General features: G+C 51.9%; 1 protein-coding gene across 1 annotated transcript in view; it reads left to right on the top strand.

Moving 5' to 3' along the window:
* sema4c (sema domain, immunoglobulin domain (Ig), transmembrane domain (TM) and short cytoplasmic domain, (semaphorin) 4C) overlaps positions 1–10,883 on the top strand; it is a 32,623-nt gene extending 21,740 nt beyond the window's left edge. Inside the window, exons 8-15 of the mRNA XM_007909210.2 lie at positions 1,471–1,622; positions 2,388–2,563; positions 5,593–5,737; positions 6,539–6,761; positions 8,575–8,684; positions 8,944–9,095; positions 9,421–9,491; positions 9,771–10,883. Coding sequence (XP_007907401.1) covers positions 1,471–1,622; positions 2,388–2,563; positions 5,593–5,737; positions 6,539–6,761; positions 8,575–8,684; positions 8,944–9,095; positions 9,421–9,491; positions 9,771–10,627 — 1,886 coding nt within the window. The 3' untranslated portion in view covers positions 10,628–10,883. The remainder of the gene's footprint in view (positions 1–1,470; positions 1,623–2,387; positions 2,564–5,592; positions 5,738–6,538; positions 6,762–8,574; positions 8,685–8,943; positions 9,096–9,420; positions 9,492–9,770) is intronic.
* Positions 10,884–19,644: the final 8,761 nt, after the last annotated feature.

Raw genomic sequence — 19,644 nt, 5'->3', positions numbered from 1 at the left:
CACAAACACATGTCGCCCACAAAGTACACAGACGATCCACTTTTCGTGAAGCGCTTTGAGACGTCTCGACGACATGATCTGGCGGCGTCTCGAATGCAAGGATTATTATTATTATTATTACATAATATAAGCTCGCAAAGAAGATGAGATGCCGAGGTTTTGGGGCGATGATTAGCCTTGTTTTGCTGCTGTGTCGCCTGTTCCATTGTCCCTATAGGGACGTGAGGAGCTAAATGGCTTCTGGTTGATGCACAAGAGATGATATAAATGAGGCAACTGTTCGCTGGCTGGGTTGCTTCTTGTTTTCTTTGCTCAGCTGTAAACGCAGTCAGCGTTAACACTCATATGCAAGCAGTGCTCGTAAAACTACCCCGAACGCAGGAATTATTACTCAGTGATAACCGGGGGACATAGATTCAAGACAATTGGCAAAAGAACCAGAGCGGAGACGAGGAGATATTTTTGTTTTACACAGAGAGTTGTTGCGGTCTGGAATAAACTGGTGGAAACCGATTCAATAACAACTTTCAAAAGGGAATTGGATAGTTACTTGAAGAGGAAAAACTTGCAAGAGTATGGGGGAAGATGCAGGGAGGGAGTGGAACTGATTGGGCAGCTCTTCCAAAAGAGCCAGCACAGGCACGATGGGCCGAATGGCCTCCTTCTGTGCTGTAGGATTCTGTGGTTTTATAAGTAGTAATGGTAAGCACTTGTGGAGTCCTGTAGCTCAGTGGTCAGAGCGCTCGTCTCGCAAGCGAGGTTCGATTCCCGGGCAGGCAGGGCGAGAAGTTGGGCAATTTTCTTTACTCCACACACACGCACGCACACGCACGCACGCACGCCTCTGTTTACCAGCAGTAAGTAGGACCCCGGTTGTTAGTCGATTGGCGAGATCGCTTTTCCGGGGGTAATAATCCCTTCAAAATAAGTAATGATGATCGACCGCTCAACCCACGACTGTTTGCGGTGGGACGCTGCCGTGCGCAATTGGCTGCCGCGTTTCGCCCACAAACTATAGCAGTCGATTCACTTTACAGTCTATTCCGCGAGGGCGTCTCGAGGACGCGATCGGGCGCCGTATGAAGTGCAAGGGTTATTATTTTATTTTATTATTATTAAAGGGCGGGTTTGCTGGCTACCTTGCGGCTGGGGTGTACAGCATGTCCTCAGGTTGTGGCTGTGTGGTTGGTACGCTTCCTGTCAGACCAGGCGCTAAGCCAACAGCGAGAACAAAGGGAGACTCTTTCTCTCTCTCTCGCCAAGAGAATATTGGCATCTGAAATGTTGTTCCTGGCCCCGCTCACCTTCGCTCTCCAAACAAACACATTTTTAACAGGTTGCAAACCTCCAGTGGTTGTGCGTGTGCAGTGCGTGTGCGTGTATGTTGTGCGTGTACCGTGTATAGTCTTATTAAACCGCACCGTGTGTAGCTTGCGATTGATCCCTTGCCCCGTTTTATTACCCGCCCAGAACCAAACTTTGTAGGCTCGGCCTACGTGGAGGAGAGTGGGGACAGTGAGGTGGGGGATGACGACAAGATATATTTCTTCTTCAGCGAGAGAGCTGTTGAGTACGACTGCTATAGCGGTCAGGAAGTGGCCAGGGTAGCCCGTGTCTGTAAGGTGAGTTCACACAACCTTTCTTTATTCTCTCCCTTCTTAAGCTTCAAACTTCGTATCCTTTGTCCCTCCACAGAGTCTGTCTGTCCGAGTTGGGAGGGGTGGTGGTGGGGGAGGAGGGAAGGTAAGCGGGTCTCCTCGGAGCTGGGTGACATGTTTGACGATGGAATTGTCGGAATCGAGGCAGCCCTCTGTGACGGTCTCTAGTCCCGGTTCCTGAGCCAGGAGGGTCCTCGGTATTCCAGGGCACTCACTGCTGGTGACAGCACAGCCCGGCCTGGCTCATCGGCAGGTCCTGGAAGGGCCGACCAGTCACTGGGGGTAGGGAGTCATTCCACTCGCCTCCTGTTATCCCTGCAACCAAAGCCCTAACTAATGGGTAGGGTGGTCCTAGCTGGACAAGCAGCGGGGAAAGCTTGGCCAGACAGTGATACTGTATTGGATAGTTGAAAAGGAACAATTTGCAGGGCTATGGTGTAAGCGGGGGAGTGGGACTAGTTGGATAGCTCTTCCAAAAAACCGGCACAGGCACGATGGGCCGAGTTATTCTTAATATGGCAATTAACAATCTGCGATCTTGACTTGGCACCTTGTAGCTTCGGGGCGTCTCAAAGGGCTTCGGAGTCGGGCGCTGTGGTGAGGGAGAGAGGGGGAGGGAGGAGGTTGAAGTTGGGGGTGTCAGAAAGAAACCGGAAGGGGAAAAGTCGTGATGTCGCGATGGCTCGATGCAGAATACTGATCTCTCCACGTTCCTCGCTGATGTCCCAGGGAGATCTGGGAGGAGCTCGGACGCTGCAGAAGAAGTGGACCACCTTCCTGAAGGCTCGGCTGGTGTGTTCAGTTCCCGAACAACAGCTTCACTTCAACAAACTACAGACCATCTACACATTGACCGGCAGCACCTGGCGACACACACTCTTCTTTGGCATCTTCAGGGCTCGCTGGTAAGAACATATAAAGAGCATACGAAATGCTGGACGAAAGAAAGACCATCTAGTTCGCCTCCTCTTCCTGGTGGTTGCTGGCACACACGTACTGAACTCCCTATGTACTATATGGAGTCCTGTAGCTCAGTGGTTAGAGCACTCGCCTCGCAAGTGAGAGGACCTGGGTTCGGTTCCCGGGCGGGTCAGGGCGGAAAGTTGGGCAAGTTTCCTTACTCCACACACACACACACACACACACTCTCTTCTCTGTTTACCAGCAGTAAGTAGGAACCCGGTTGTTAGTCGATTGACAGATCTCTTTTCCGGGGGTAATAATCCCTTACAAAAAATATTTGGTCACTCAATTCACGGCTGTTTGTGGGGGACGCTGCTGTGTGCAATTAATTGTCTGCCGCGTTTCGCCCACAAAATATACAGTCAATTCACTTCGCAGCGAAACCTGTGAAGCGCTTTGAGACGTCTCGAGAGTCTTCTAGAGTTTCCCCCCCCCTTCAATCTCAGGCCGAGTCCTCTGGTTTTACAATTTTGGTCTCGATGAAACAGGCTGTCGTGATCTACATTGTCCGGTCCCTTTACAATCTTTAAGAAGGGAATCATATCTTCTCTCAATCTTCCCTTTTCCAGCAGAAAACACATTTTTTTGTGGGGGCTGGGGGGGGCATTTGGGTTAGCCGGGTGGGGTGGGGGTGGGGTGTCTGACTGACACACGCAGACACCCATCACCACATGTGCTTAAAGAGTCTCCAAACCATTCCGAGATTTCCATGCTCCCCACATGGGAATTTCAGAGATAGGTTGATAGAAAGCGGAGGGAGGGGAGAGGGTGGCCGGGTGGGGGTGGGGTGTGGGGGGGAAGAGGAGGAGGTCAGTGTAACATAACGGGCCATGGATCAGTCAGTTTAATTCCCCACATTTTAATTTTTTCCCGTGGAAGGAAATGAAAGCTCTTCGCTCGCACACATAGCCGAGGGCAAGGAGGATCAAAGGGAAATCTCAATGGAAGGTTTGACTTCCAGACCTTTTGTCTATATATAGCAAGGGAGAGAGAGATCCTCCGAGTCGAAACCTCATACGCCAGACTGCTTTTACGAAGCTGCAGTTTATAATTTTGTCTCTTTTGGTGTGTGTGTGTGTGTTCGTGTGTCTCCCCCCCACCCCCCACCCCCCCCACCCCCCCGAACATCAGTCCAGACAGGACTCTGGCCAGTCATTCAAAAACTCCTGATCGTATCAAAGCAGGCATCAGACAAAACCCTCTTAACGTTTCAGCGTTTGTGGACTCCGCTCTTTCGAGCTTCTCTCTCGGCAGACGTTCTCGTAGGGTTCACAGTGCTTAGAGCCCTCGCCTCGCACGCGAGAGGAACTGGGTTCGATTCCCGGCACGGCGGTGACGTGTTGGGCAAGTTTCTTACTCCACGTGCACGCCTTTATTTACCTTAGCAGTAAACAGGAACCTGGTTTTGTTAGTTGATTGGCGAACGCTTTTCTGGGAGTAATAATTCCTTTTCGAAAAAGAATAAATAAATTGGTCGCTTCAGTCAGTCCACGACGGTTTGCGAATTGACTTCATGTTTTGTGGGCGATGCGCGGCAGCCAATTGCGCGCAGCACCGTCCCACAAACGGTCGTGGATTGAGTGACCAAATTATTATTATTATTATTATATTGTTTTTGAAGGGGTTATTACTTCTGGAAAAGTGATCCGCCAATCGACTAACAACTGGGTTCCTACTCACTGCTGGTAAACAGAGGCGCGCGTGTGTGTGTGTGTGTGTGTGTGCGCGTGTGTGTGGAGTAAGTAAGGAAACTTGGCCAATGTTTCGCCCTGAACCGCCCGGGAATCAAACCCAGGTTCCTCGCGCTTGCGAGGCGAGCGCTCTAACCACTGAGCTACAGGACTCCACTCCGTGAGAGGCGAAGCGGGTGGAGGATGGGAGTGGGAGGATGGAAAGCTACCGATTTCATTTCGTTGAAGCACAATCACAGCCGGTGGCTTTAAGGCTCATGAATAAACTCCTCGGAGACCTCGCTAGTGTGTGAGAGCTTTTCATGTTAATGAGATGCTTCGCTGTCTCTCTCGTTCTCTCTCTCTCTCTCTCGTCTCTCTCTCTCTCGTCTCTCTCTCTCTCTTTCTCCCCAAAGCCTTTTTTCTTGTGTGATGAATTGAGGTAAGTGCGCACTCGCTTTACGGAGTGCACACTTGGAGTCCTCGACTTTGAGATGGAGCGAAGGCAGCAAGCCGGGAGAAAAGAGGAGAGGACGGGAAAGGGGCTTGGGGGAGCGTGCGCAGATGGGGGAAGAGGAAGAGAGAGAAAGAGAGAGAGAGAGAGAGAGAGAGAGCCGTGGCATATGGAGTGCACAGCGAGGAAGCTGGATGGCACTGCATGAGGGAGACATTGCTAAAGGCGACACACTTAAATACACAGCTCAGGAGAGAGTTGCCTCTGATTTAATTTTGAGCTGTTTCCACCCAGTTTCTCTTTTCTTTTTTGCCTCGCCGCCGTCCTTTATTCCTTTTTTTTTCTTCTTTGGCCCCTGTTGTTTGCTGCGCAACAGTCATTTTTGTCACACGCTCACACGCTTACAGTCGCGCGCACTCCCTCAGTCGTCCTCGCAAGCGCACACCGCACTCGCACACCGACGCACGCTCGCACGCAACGCTCGCACGGACCACAGGCACAACACACGCATACGCAATCGCACGTGCTGAACACACACGCGCACCACATAGACGCACGCGTGCATCGTCGCACACCATATCCATACACAAAGCATGCGCAGTCACACAACACACAGTGGCACAAAACTTACACGTACACACACACATGTGGTGTCACACAACACTGATATACACACACACGCGCAACATACACAATACACATAAACACACATACTCATACAACGCACAACACACATCTATTCACAAATCACACCCGCACACACATACACACACACACACACACACACACACAGGTGCCGTGATTCCCTGTGTGTCTGCTTCACCGTAAATCTGTTCCTCACACACAGGAGTGACCTGGATGTGTCAGCCATCTGCCTGTACAGGATCGAAGACATTCAGAAAGCTTTCCACGGCCCGTACAAGGAGTATCGGGTGCAAGAGCAGAAGTGGGGCCGGTATTCGGATCAGGTTCCTCGTCCCAGACCCGGAGCTGTAAGTGATTCAGGGCAAACTCTCGGCTCAGCTGAAAGCAACACGTTAAGTGCTCCGGGCGCTATCTAAATGCAAGTTGTTGTTATTTCTCTCAACAACAAGAACTTGTACGTACACTGGGTCCTTCACACGGGGTATTGTCTCATCTCATGCTCCACCACTGTTAATAATAATAATAATTTGATACAGCGCCTCATGTCTTCAAGATGTCTCAAAGCGCTTCACAGAATACACTGTGCATTTTGTTTGGGTGGAGAGTGGGACTAATACCCCCAAGAAATCGATCCGCGAATCGACTAAACCGGGTTCCTACTTACTGCAGCCAATTCGCTTGTAAAGTGTAGTGACTGTGTAATTTGTGGGCGAAACGCGGCAGCCAATCGCGCACAGCTGTGTGTCCCCACAAACGGTCGTGGATTGAGTCACCAAATTATTGTTATTATTTTGTAAATCTTATGGGTCCCGACCGACATGACTTATGTGAGTTTTACTATATTGTTGCTTCAAAAACAAATAATAATGACAAATGGGTCACTTCAATCCACGGCTGTTTGTGGGGACGCAGTTGGCTGCCGCGTTTCGCCCGAAAAATATACAGTCGATTCACTTTACAGCGTATCCCGTGAAGCGCTTTGAGACGTCTCGAAGACGGGATAAGGCGCTGTATTAAATGCCAGGATTATTATTGTTATTAGTGGTGGGAGTTGATCAGGTGATGGATGGGATGGTAGGGTGGTGTCGGATATTATTGATGAACCTCTCTCTTCTCTCTCTCTCTCTCTCGCTCGATCTTGTCATCAGTGCATCACAAACAGCCATAGAATGAGCGGCTATAACACCTCGTTGGAACTGCCCGATAACATCCTGAACTTTGCCAAGAAGCACCCACTAATGGACGATCAGATTCTGCCGGTGGGTCACAAGCCACTGCTCATCCAGAGGAACATCAATTACACCCACATCGCTGTGCACCGCGCGGAGGCCTGGAACAGGAACCAGTACCACGTCATGTTCATTGGCACGGGTCAGTTTACCATCCGTTTACGCCTCTCCGGTCAGGAGTTTTTTATCTAACTGGGGTGGTGGGTGGGGGGGGGAGGGACGGAGGGACGGAGGGACGGAGGGAGAGATGTCCTGTAGTGTTAGAGGTTAGATCCCTCGCCTCGCAAAGCGACAGGACCCACGTTCGATCCCCCCCCGCCCCCCGGCAAGTTTCCTCGCCCCACACGCTCCTCTGTTTAACTAGCGGAAACAACCCGGTTGTTAAGGTAATTGGCGGATCGCTTTACACCCAGATAATAATCCCATAAATAAATAAATGATAGTAATTTGGTCGCTCAATCCACGGCTGTTTGTGGGACGCTGTTGTGCGCCATTTGGCTGCCGTGTTTCGCCTACAAAATACACAGTCACTGCGCTCTGCAGAATATTCTGTGTGAAGCCCTTTGAGGTGTCTGTAGCCTGTTCTTCCATTCTACCGTTCAGTATTAACGTCCTCTCCCCGTCTGGGAATCAGGTCGTTCGTTCCACAACAACAACTTGCGCCCTTCAAGTGGGGTAGCGTCCCAGAGAGCTTGACAGTGGGAAAGAGAGGGAGGGTGGGGGGTGCGAGCTGACCGTAAGCACGGTCAAAAAGGAAGGTCTTTAGGCGGGATTTGAAAGGAGGGAGGGAGGGGGCAAGCCGGGGGGAATTGAGGGAGAGAGTTCCAGAATTTCGGGGCGTAGGGGCTAAAGGTACGGCCACACGATGGTGGAACGGAGGGAACAAGGGACAAACGAGGCTGGAGCCATCTGACCAAGAATTCACTTGATGTCGATTTATTTAAAAGGGAGCGGGGGCGCGGAGGGAGGAGGGGGTGTGGGGGCGACCGTGAGCCATTGAGAGAATGTACGTCACGACAACATAGTAATCTGCTGTGAGTAATCCCAGAGACTGTGGGAAAGTTTGGTTCCTCTTGGGACCCGAACTTAGGAGAGGGAGTTCAGCGCTGACACTCATAGGAATGAAATGTGTGGAAATTGGCCGGAGGTAAAGGGCCCATTTCCTCTCGAGTTTTATGTATATATATATATATATATACTGCATCTTTATCACTGAAGATTTTCTCCCACAGTAACTGTTTGCTCCCAAACCCCCCCCTTCCCCTCCTCCACCCAGGATCCTGGGAAGAAAAACAACACTGCTTTTCACAAGTCGTCTCAAAGGGGTTTTACTGTAAGGCGTAGTGACTGTGTATTTTGCAGCGGGGAACATGGGGCTATCAGCTTCCAAGACCTCCATGGTTTTGCTCCCCCCCCCCCCTTACCTCTCCGACCTCCTAACCCCATATCATCCTGTCCGCTCCCTCCACTCAGCGGACACCGGCTGCTTCAGGTCCCCTTGCAGTTCCCGCCCCACCATTGGCCCTCAGGGTCTCTGCCCCCACCCTCTGGAACTCTACCCCGCAATCCCTCCGCCTCACCCCCTCGCTTGCCTCCTTCAAGACCCGTCTAATGACCTTCCTCTTCGACGTGCCTTCAGCCACCCTCCCACCCCCACCCCCTCTGCCCTCCACCCCTCCTGACCCCAACTCCCAGTTTGGGTCCAAAAACCTCTGACGTTACAACGCTCTACACAAACACACACAAACCCACACACGGACACACACACACACACACACACACCCCTTCCTAAGACAACAGAGTGGTTAGAAAGTGAAGCAGGGGATTGCGTCTTGGGGTTTTCTTGTTAAATACACAGTCACTACACTTTACAGTGAGACGACTTGTGAAACAGTGTGTGCGTGTGTGTGTGGGGGGGGAGACTGACCATCTCTTTCCTCTCGTTCGTTGAGCAGGTACAGGGTGGCTACACAAGGCAGTGATTATTGGATCCAGGATACACATTATTGAGGAGTTGCAGCTGTTTAATGAACCCGTAGAAAGCTTAGCCATCTCCAACAACAAGGTAAGCTTCGTGGCTCAGTCACTCGCTCACTCCGTCACTCCATCACTCACTCAGTTCCTCACTCACTCGGTCGCTCACTCGGTCACTCACTCACGCACTCACTCATATACGCTCTCACTCATATGTGCTCTCACTCATATACTCTCTCTCTCTCTCTCTCTCTCTCTCACTCACTCGCTCGCTTACTCACTCACTCACTCACTCACTCACTCACTCACTCATATACGCTCTCTCTCATACACTCTCTCTCTCTCGGCAGAAGATGCTGTTTGTCGGCTCGCGGAGTCAAATAGTCCAGGTTCCCTTCGCTGACTGTCGCAAGTACCAGTCGTGTGAGGACTGTATCCTGGCCAGAGACCCTCACTGTGCCTGGAACAGCCGGACCTGCACGCACATCGACAGCCTGCTCAAGTGAGTGAGCGAGGGAGAGAAGGGGGCGATGGAGGGGAGGGCGGGCGGCGGGTGGGAGTGAGTGAGAGTGAGCGAGGGAGAGCGCGAGCGAGTGAACGACGGAGCAAGCAAGTAAGCGAGGGGACGAGTGATCGAATGAGGGACTCGGGGAACAACTAAGCAAGTGAGCGAGTGAGCAAGTGAATGTGTGTGGTGGGGCGCGGGCCGGGGTGGGGTGGGGTGGGGGGGAGGAAGGAGACAGTAGACACCCTCCTTGTAGAACCTGTAGAACATTCTGGAATTGGTCTAACTTGCCTCTCCCTCTCTCTCTCTCTCTCTCCTGCAGTGTTCTCGTTGCCTACCAGGATATTGATCAAGCAGATATCTCACTGTGTCGCAATGTTATGCCAAGCACAGGTATGACTCATTAACTGTGGGTGTAACTGAAGTCTATGCCAACCGTTTGACCTCTATTAGTGTCTCTTTCCTCTCCCTATACGAGGCCCTGGGACTCCCATGACACTCTGTCTCTAACCCGTGCTGTCATTGACCCGGGAGCGTGGACGGACGCACAGTGTAGAGGGAGCTTTACTGTGTCTCTAACCCTGACCTGGGAGTGTGGACGGACCCACAGTCGGTGTAGGAGAGGCGCGTGTCGTGTACCTTTAATGACACTCCCTGTTGGTTGGTTCCCAGGTGAGGTGCAGCTCAAGAACCTGACGGTGGCTCCTGGGGTCGACATCCGGTTGATGTGCCAACTGATGTCCAACCTGGCCCGGGCCAAGTGGATGATCGACCGTCACTACCTGCGGACGGACGAGGGCAGCTACGAGACCCAGACCAACGCCCTGATCATCTCCGACGTGCAGCCTCACCACGCCGGCAAGTACTGGTGCTACTCGGAGGAGAACGGGGAGCGGTTCCTCGCCGACCGCTACCTCCTGACGGTGGTCTCCAACCCACCCTTTGTCCTGGGGCGCGGGGGGAGCCTGGACGGGGGCTGGCTGGTCATCTTGACTTTGGCTTTCATCTGCGTCTGTCTCTTCATCGCCGTCCTCTTCCTCAGCTGGAAGCTGAAGGCGCACCAGCTCAAACGGGGTGGGGGGGTCGCCAGGCGCACCGCCGAGACCCCCATCTCCGCCGCGGACCCCACCAAAGATCATCATCAGCCGCAGCCCCCCTCCTCGAGCCAGACGTCCGCCGGGTCGGAGGAGAAACTCTGGGAGTCGCCCTCTTACCACTACTCGGACGGCTCGCTGAAGATCGTGCCTGGGAACGCCTTATGTCGCAACGGAGGGTCCCCGGGGCAGAACGGGAGCAACGGGATACCCGGGCAGCCCCTGCCCACCACCCCGGCCATCGGCAACGCCAGCGCTGTGGGCAGCGCTGCTCCGGCCCGCATCAACCTGCCCGGGGTGAGGGGGACAGCCACCAACAATGGTTACGTGCGCCTGCAACTGACGGGCGAGGAGGCCTTTTCCGAGGAGTTGAGGAAGAAGCTGAAACAGCGGCAGATGTTACCCGACGCCAATCCCGAGGAGTCTTCGGTGTGAGAGAGAAGAGAGAGAGTGATGGAGAGAGTGTGTGTGAGAGAGAGAGAGAGAAAGAGAGAGAGAGAGAGAGCCAAGAAAGCCACTCTTTAAGGCTGGCCTTTACCTCTTCTTTACCCCCCACCCCCCACTCCTATTCCCCCCCACCATTGTAAATAGACACAAGCAAAAAAAAAAAGAAAGAAAGCTCCTGGAATCTCTCCCAGGACTTTCAACAACCCCTCACCACACTCACGCACATCACCACCCCCGGCCCCCACCCCCCACCCCCACCACACACACACACACACCCGTGTAAAACTGTCAAATGTGTAAATATAAAAGCGAGAGAGAGAGAAAGGAAGGAAAGAAGAACAAACAAGAAGCCACTTTGGAAGGACTTTACCAGGAACTCAATCATTTAATTGCTCGCACACGCTCGAGCCCCACCCGACCCGACCCCCCAACCCTGTGAGCAAACCGACCCTCCGATCGAAGAGGAGGGGGTTTTGTGGAGACGGATGCTCAGGACGCAAGTGAAGATATTCCCCGCCCCACCCGCTCGCCCACCCTTTCCGAGGCAGTTCTGAGGTGCGTATGAGCGAGGCGGTGGGGGGCGGTTTGTGGGACGGGTGGGGGGGGGTGTTCTCGTGTATCTTTTTGTTGATCCAATGCCCCCTCCCCACCCCATTTGCATCCTCTCATTTGATGCAGATTCATATTATTATTTATAGTTTTATGCAAACCCCACACCCACACACACACACACCCACACACACACACCCACTGCTGTTAAGCCGTTCCCAGACGCTACCCCTCGTGAAAGCCGCCATATAAATGCCAGTTGTTGTTGTGCCCCCCCCCGCCCCCCCCACCCACCTCCCCTTTCCGCAAGACAGTCAGTCGGGTGGGTTTAATGTAACCGGTAAATCATTGTGTTACAGATCGGTGCTGATCAGCGGACAGAGGAATTGTAAAGCAGACACGGACCGACCGAGACAGACCAACCAACGTACATCAGGCCAGTGGTCCACACACACCCCCCCCACCCCTCCCACCCCAATCTCCCTCCCCTCCCCGTGCTGAACAGAGCTTGGCATCGCTGAGTTGGGCAATAGTCTAGTGCCCGGCAAGGAAGAAATGATGGGGTCTGACCCGCAATAAAAGGAAGGAAGAGGCGTAGAGATAATCTAATAGTAATTATTTATTATTATTATGAGCCCGAGGGGACTGGAGGAAACACGGCAAGTGAGTCGCAGGTTTTTACTTAAGAGTAACGTTTGGGGGAGGGGGGGGGGTTAATATATATAGACTAGACTCGCTGGCAGTATATACAATAAAGCCCCCCCTCTTGGGAGTAAGTTACAGGTTGTAGATTAATCAAGAGGTTTGAGAGGGGGTTATATATATATAGAGAGAGAGAGACTAACATTCCCCCCACCCCCCTGCAATGGAGTGAGTCACAGTCACTCCACTTTACAGTATACCCTGTGAAGCGCTTCGAAGATGTGATAAGGCGCGAGATCAAATACAAGGATTATTATTATTATTATTATTATTATTGCAGAGTTTCGAGGCGGGGAGGGTGGGGGCTTTATACTGTGCACAGGATAGTGGATCCCAAGAGTGGGTGTCAGAGTGGGTAATTGAGTTGAATAGCGTCTCTCTCTCTCCCTTTTCTGTTGACCCCCTTTCTTGCCTTGTAAGGCCCATCGTGCTTCTCTTACGTTGGGGGCAAGAGTCACACCTGTCGTTTCTGTCCGGCACGTGGGAGAGAGACGGAGAGAGAGAGAGAAATATAGAGATTGGTTTGTGGAAGTAGCGAGGGAGGGAGTGATGGAGGCTGGAGGGGAAGGGAGAAGAGCGGGGAAGAGAGAGAGAGGAGAGGAGAGGAGAACAGGGCTTGTTGGAAATCTGAAAGAAATAGGTCGCTGGGAACAACTCGGTCAGGCAGCATCTATGGAGAGTGGAAAGTGAGTTCCGAAAGGTCATCCATTCCCCTCCAAACCCCCCCCCCCCACCCCGACCCCCTCCTCCCCCACCCCCTTCACCCCCTGAAAAAATTGCTTGGAGCATTGCAGTACATTTATCCTTCCACTAGATGTCGCTAGAGCACCGGCCACCCTCGCTCATTGCCCTTCAGAGGAGTATTTGGGGGAGAATTGTGGCAGTATAACATGGCAAATGGCTAGATTTTGACCAAGTCTTGGACTGTTAGAGCTAACCCCTTCCCATCTCCTTCCCCCCCCCCCCCCACCCGCCTCACTCCCTGCTTTGAGGGGCTCACAGGGTGGGGAGAGATGGGGGGGGGGTATTGGTGGGACAAGAACGGAGACGTTTCAAGTTGTGTGGAGCGCTGTTCCTAACCACGTCTATTGTGTTATGTGAAAGAAACGAGATCGACTGTAGCCGCGTGTGTGTTTTTTTTGAAAGAAGGGTAACTTATTGTGAATGTAATTTAAATTACTTGTACAGCGCAGACGGACCAGACCAGACCCACCAAAAAAAAACCAAAAAAAAGCTCTGGAGAATATTTATTGAAGTATTTTTATATCGTTAATAAAATCATTCAAATATAAGGCACCTCGCGTCTCCTTGAACCGTCTGGGTTATTGTTTGTGAGGGTCTCAGAAGCGAGAGGACCCGGGGTTCGTTCCTGGGCAGAGCGAAACCTTAGGTACTTTTCCTTACTGCCCCTCACACGCCTCTATACTTAGCAGTAAGTAGGTAAGCAGTTGTTAGTTGATTGGAGGATTGCTCTCTGGGGTAAATCCTTGGACTGGGGGCACGATGGAAGAGGGGGGTCTTCAGAAGGGACTTGGAAGAGGCAAGAGAGGGGGTGAGGCAGAGGGATTGCGGGTTAGAGTTATAGAGAAAGGCGGAGGAGAGGCTGAATAGCCGACTGCCATTGGTGGGGCGGGAAGTGCGGGGGAATCTGAAGCAAGCCGGTGTCCGTCTGTATACACACACACACACATACACACACGCACACGCAAGCACGCCAGTTTATCTGTTTATTGAACTGATCCCACAATGGTATAAGATATAATCGCTGGAACCTGCCCAACTTTGCGTGCGTCTGTCACCCAGATTACATTACGAAGAGACTTGTTGCTCTTCAGCAAAGCCGAAAAAGATATTGCCTTAAATGGCCCAGTCCTGCCCTGCCCTGCAACCCGCTGACACGGAGAGATCCCTCTGCAAAAGGGAGAAGGGGTTCAACATCGCTATTTGGTTGGGAGCACAGTCAGTGCTTGTGGTTGTTTCAGGTCCCCTCCTCTGCTCTTCCCTTCTCTCTCCCCCCCACCGTCTCTCCCCCCCCCCCCCCCCCCCACCGCCTCTCTCCCCTCCTCCAAGCTGTCTGCGAGACAGGGGACCAGAAGCAGTCAGGCTGTGTGTGCTCATTAAATCAGTCAACCCAGATTCACAGCCATATTTAATAGCCTTCACGGGGGCACTCTCTGTGACGCTCAGTGAGATTGGCTGCAATGGAGTGGCCTTTGCCCTATTGCTGCGCTTTTCTGCACAGCTTTGTCTCTGCTCCACTGTTATTGATATCCACACCGACACAGACCATAGGGAGTCATTTATTATCCCGATCCTTTCTCCTCTCAGCATCTTAAAAGACTGAACAAAAAAATCTGTGGTCCGAAAATATAATACTGTATTGCTGCAATCCAGACACACGTGGTAATGGGTTGGAGACACAGTAAAGCTCCTCTACACTGTGTGTCCACACTCCCAGGTCAGGGTTAGAGACACAGTAAAGCTCCTCTACACTGTCCACACTCCCAGGTCAGGGTTAGAGACACAGTAAAGATCCCTCGACACTGTGCGTCCAACAATCCTCCACAGACTAATAACTTGTTGACTTCACGGCTGTTTGTGGGACGTCCCTGTGCGCAAAGTGCCTGGTCCGTTTACACACCAAACTCCGCAGCCAGTGCAGTTGAAGACTGTGCAGTGTTGGGAGGTGTGAGAAGGAAGAGGGCTTTAGTTTATGTGGCACTGTGTGTGTGTGTGTGTGTGTGTACAGGGATCCGTGGGGACAAAAATAAAAGGGACGTGTGCCGACGAGGGGGTCGGGTGTCGGTCAGTTTTCAGGGCGGAAGGGAAGGGATCAGAGGGCATTGCTTACTCTGCGCACGGATTATGTGCAGAGACCCTGACCCCTTGTATCTGCTTCTTGAACCTGCGTAAATTCCGCTCCCCTGTGCCTGCTCTTTCCTTCCTACCGCTTTCACAGGATTGTGTGGTCTGTGTGCGTCGCGGGGCGAGGGAAGGGCTGTTTCCTGCAAACAAAAGCAACAAAACTGGCCGCTATTTAACCCCTTTACACAGACAGTCATCGCTGTGCACACTTTGACTGCCTCACCCAATAGCCAACCCCGCGAGCACTTTGAGTCGCGGTTGTGAAGTGAGGGGATCCGGGTTCGATTCCCGTTCAGGGCCAAGCGAAGCCTTAGGCAATTTCCTTACTGGTCTTACTCTACAGGACTTAAGAGGTGAATATGAATGACGCTGAGCCCTGGTGGGGGGTGGGGGGAGGGAGAGAGTGGGCGGTGGGGGGGCGGGTGGGGAGAAGGGGCAGAGGGAAGGATTTAACGGTGAGTATTACATCAGTGACTCCCTGTGTTGCAGGCAGTGCAGTAGTAACCGCCTGTAGCTGTGGGTGTGTTCGCTCGGCTGTCCGGCTGTGCTGTGTGTTGAGGAAACAGCAGGTCAAGTCCCCGTGTGTCAGGGCAGACAGATGGCTCGTCAGTGTCCAACTCAGCCCATTCACACAGAGCATCTCAGTCTGGCACTGAGCCTCGTCAGTGAGCAGCGTTAGTGCAAATAGTGTACCACAGCCAACCTCACAGTCATTCACACTCAATGTGTCAACAACAACAACAACAAATGACATTTACACAGCGCCTTCCATGTCAGGAGGACGTCCCAAGGCCCTGGAGAGTCCGGGATCTGCACCCGAGCTGGTGGTTGGGATCAGGAGGGAGTGGAGGGAGGGGAGGGAGGGGAGGGTGGGGGAATAGGAGGGTGACTGAAGGCACGGTTGGTCGAAGAGGAGAGTCTTGAGAAGGGGCTTGAGGGAGGCGAGGGAGAGGGTGAGGTGGAGGGACTGTGGGATGGAGTTCCAGAGGGTGGGGGCAGAGAGGCTGAAGGCACAGTACAGTTATAGCCACTAACACAATGATCTATTAAGTATAGATTTTCTTCTGTGTGATTGAGCGATTAGATTATTTCAATTGACAGCGCTGAGACACTACCCCCTGTGTGAAGAGCGCAGTAAATAAATGCAAGTTGTTGTTGCTCTTTCCTGTTGTTGCTTTTAACTCCGCACCAACAACTGCCCTTACGGCAACAACTTGCATTTACATGGAGCCCTTCATGCGGGATAGAGTCTCGGAGTGCTGGCATTAATATTTAATTAACTAATATTACTTATTGGTTCCGTGTCCGGGTCACCTCTAATGCTGGAACACTGTCTGATGAAACCGGAGGGGGTGAAATCAGAGTTTGCAGCTCACACTGTAACGTAATCCTTCCTGGACAGGGGTGACAATGACACGGATTTTATGCAACGTGAAACGTCTCATTACTGGGAGCCTGGGGTTGGAGAAGGTAATCGCAGAACGATGACTTTCCGACTCGCTGAGAGAGCAAAGCAGCAGGACCCTACTCCAGCTCCGGTCACTGGACGTCAGACACCAAGCGGTATTTCTTTACCTCGCGCAGACACCGCAACGATAATAACGGACTCCCTCTACCCTTTAACTGGACGGGGGTGGTCTGTCTGTGGGTTGCTTTGCAAGCGAGAGACCTGAGTTCAATTCCTGGCAGAGGGCCAAACCTCGGGCAAGTTTCCTTACTCCACACAGAGCCTAATAACAATCCCTCCAAAACAAAAACAATAATAAATTGGTCATTTTCAATCCACGACTGTTTGTGGGACATTGCTGTGCGCAATTGGCCGCCGCGTTCGCCCACAAATATACAGTCAATTCACTTTACAGTGTGTTCTGTGAAGCGCTTTGGGACGTCCTCCCGACGTGAAAAGCGCTATATCAAAATGCAAGGATTATTATTATTATTATTATTATTATTGTGTGCGTGTAGTGTCGGTGTGAAATGGGTGTGGCGCGTGTGTATTGTGCGTGTGTGGCTTTGTTGGCCGCGACACCGACTTTTCCATCTGTAACGTCCACTGGAATGGGCGGGACAGGAAACGTAAGGATTCATATTTATTATTTTCGTCATATTATAAACTCACGATCGCGGGAAGCGAAGGGGGGGGGGGGTGTGTGGGGGGGAGTGTTTGGACGCGGAGGGGGAAGTTATCGGAATAAGGCCCCCGGTGACCAGCGTCGCACCACAAATCATCTGCGCTCCTCTCGCAGGTGCGCAACGGTAATAACCGCAACGATCCCCGCGTTTGGCGCAGCGCCTGAGCGCGTCCTCGAGACGTCCCGAAGCGCTCCACGGAAAGCGCTGCCCAAGCGAATGGGACGGCGCGCGATGTGGGTGTGTGCGACGAGGCCTTGAAATGTCGACGACCTTTTGGGTTGAATAATGGGGAGTAAGGAATTAAAATGGGAAAGTTTGAAGGCGCTTTGACCAGAGTGTGAGACCCTGTGTGGCCACATCGCAGCTGCACATACACACTGTGTCCACAGGAGGGCGCCCTCCCCGCACGGCGTTGAGTTGGGGCAGCGAAATAGAATGGGGAGGTCGCCCTCCTGTGGACACAGTGTGTATGTGCAGCTGCGATGTGGCGCAATGGCCACACGATGGCGCTGTCCCCATTCACTTTCGCTGAGGATCTCTCTGACCAACGCTCACAAAGTCCCAAACAAAACACATCAAATCAAATCAAATTAGAATAAAAAATATGTTTAAAGAATGAAATCATAAAGTAAAGTGAAACAAATAAAAAGGAAAAATGTATTTTTTTTCCCCCCCCACCCCCCACCCCTCCGCGAGTACAGGGATCGAGAGACAATACGACGCGGTCAATGGGGGGGAATTATTATTATTGTTGTGATTTTTTTGGCCAGAAACTCATCACCGTACTTGAAGGGTCTCCGAACCAAGCTGAGAATTCCATGCATCCCAACCTACATATGGGAATCACTCTCTCTCTCTCTTCTGGAGGGACGCACCCTGTTTGCCTAATTCCAGGCAGTATTAGGCGCAGGTTGGGAAGAGCCAAGGATTGGTGATCCCAGAGTAAGCATTGGGGGGGGGTAACCAGCTCAATAAATAAGGGGAAAAAGAACACTTTACCAACAATAACTCGCATTTATACAACATCCTCCCGACCCGAAAGGTGCTGCGTAAATGTTATTTGTTGTCGGGGAGCCCGGGGTGACGGTGGCATCGGAGTTTGGTGCGGGTGAGAATACCGGCAGTGAAGTTTTGAAGCAATTGGGTTTTACGAATGCCATAAAACTCCCCAAAAATACTAGTTTTGCAGAGAAAGGAGTGGGAACGTATCTTGAGTTGGTCGGAGAGAGATACTCTGTGAAATTGAATGGGGAGAGCGCCTCCCTGTGGCCACACAGGGTTTCACGCTCTCCCCATTCTATTTCGCTGAGTATCTCTCTGACCAACTCCAGATGCAATGGAAAGGTTTAACATGTGGTCAAGTGTCTCTGTGGCACTGTCTGTGTCTGTCTGTGTGTGTGTCTGTCTCTCTCTGGGTCTGTATGTGTTTGTCTGTCTGTGTTTGTGTCCGTGTGCAGCTGTTGTGTACAAATGCAAGTTGTTGTTGTTGGCTGTTAAAGAGCTCAGGGTGCAATTAGAAAAGAGTTTCTCTCTCCCAGTAGGGCAGGGGGAAACCGTAGGGGTCTCCTCACCCACAGCACCTCACACTCTGTTTACCTGGACAGTAAATAGGAAGCAGTTTGTTAGTCGATTGGTGGATAATGATCCCCTCAAAAAATAGTCCAATCGCTCAATCTACGACTGTTTGTGGGGACGTTGCTGTGCGCAATTAGCTGCTGTGTTTCACCCACAAAATAGACAGTCACTACACTTTAGTGTATCCTGTGAAGCGCTTTGAGACGTCCTCCTACCGGGTACCAATGTGAGGATTATTATTATTATTATTATAAGTAATAATAATTTAGCAAATCATCAGAAAACACAGAGACAACTCTTTTTTCTTGCGTTTCATTCCATTTAATGGAAAAGCTGGACTTAACGTACAAAAAACATTCACCCCAAAAACCCTGTTGAACAACCTGTCAAATCCTTTGCAATATGTACATGCACACTCACTGGGGGGGGGGGGGGGGGGGGGGGGAGAGAGGGGGGAGAATGATGTCCACCACCACACCCCACCCTTTTCCCCATCACAGCGTCTCTCGCACTCTCGCCCCGAAACGCTGAGATATTGCAGCGTACTCCTGGGGATCTGTTTTGAAGAATATTAACTTAAGATAAAACTGCCTTTGAGGGTGGGTGACGGAGGGAAGGAGGGAGGGAGGGGAGGGAGGCAACGTGGGAGGGAGGAGATAGGGGAATGGGTATGAGATTGTTCCAACTAAACTAAGCGCAGGCAGTGAGGAAACGTATTGTATATATATTTATACCGCTGACAGTTTGAGGTGTGACCTCCCATTTATTCAGGGTATTTTTCAACGTAAACCAATAAACATCTCAAAGTGCTTCGCGTGAAGTTGCCGACCTGCAGTGTGTGTGGTTTAACCCCCACCCCTTCCCTTTCCCCCCCTCCCACACACACTCGCCTTCGCTCAGTATCTCACCCCCTCCTTGTAAAGTGCAAAGGTCAGAATGGTGCAAACTGACCCCTTCCCCTCGACCCCAAACTTGACACAACTGTAATCTCTCCCCCTCGACCCCCCCACCCCCCCACCCGCCACGAAGCTCCCGACAAAGTGGGGGATGTGGGGGTTGGGGAGAGTAAGATGCGGAGAAAATGCTTTCTGTCGCTTTTTGGGTTAAAAGTAAAGTTAAACTTGGGGAGAGAGAGAGGGGGGAGGAAAGAGTGTCGGGGAAAAAGAGGGGGAATAGGTTCG

Source organism: Callorhinchus milii, unplaced genomic scaffold (assembly GCF_018977255.1).
Source record: "Callorhinchus milii isolate IMCB2004 unplaced genomic scaffold, IMCB_Cmil_1.0 Scaffold28, whole genome shotgun sequence".
Taxonomy (NCBI): Eukaryota; Metazoa; Chordata; class Chondrichthyes; order Chimaeriformes; family Callorhinchidae; genus Callorhinchus; species Callorhinchus milii.
This window is presented reverse-complemented; position numbering and strand designations above follow the sequence as displayed.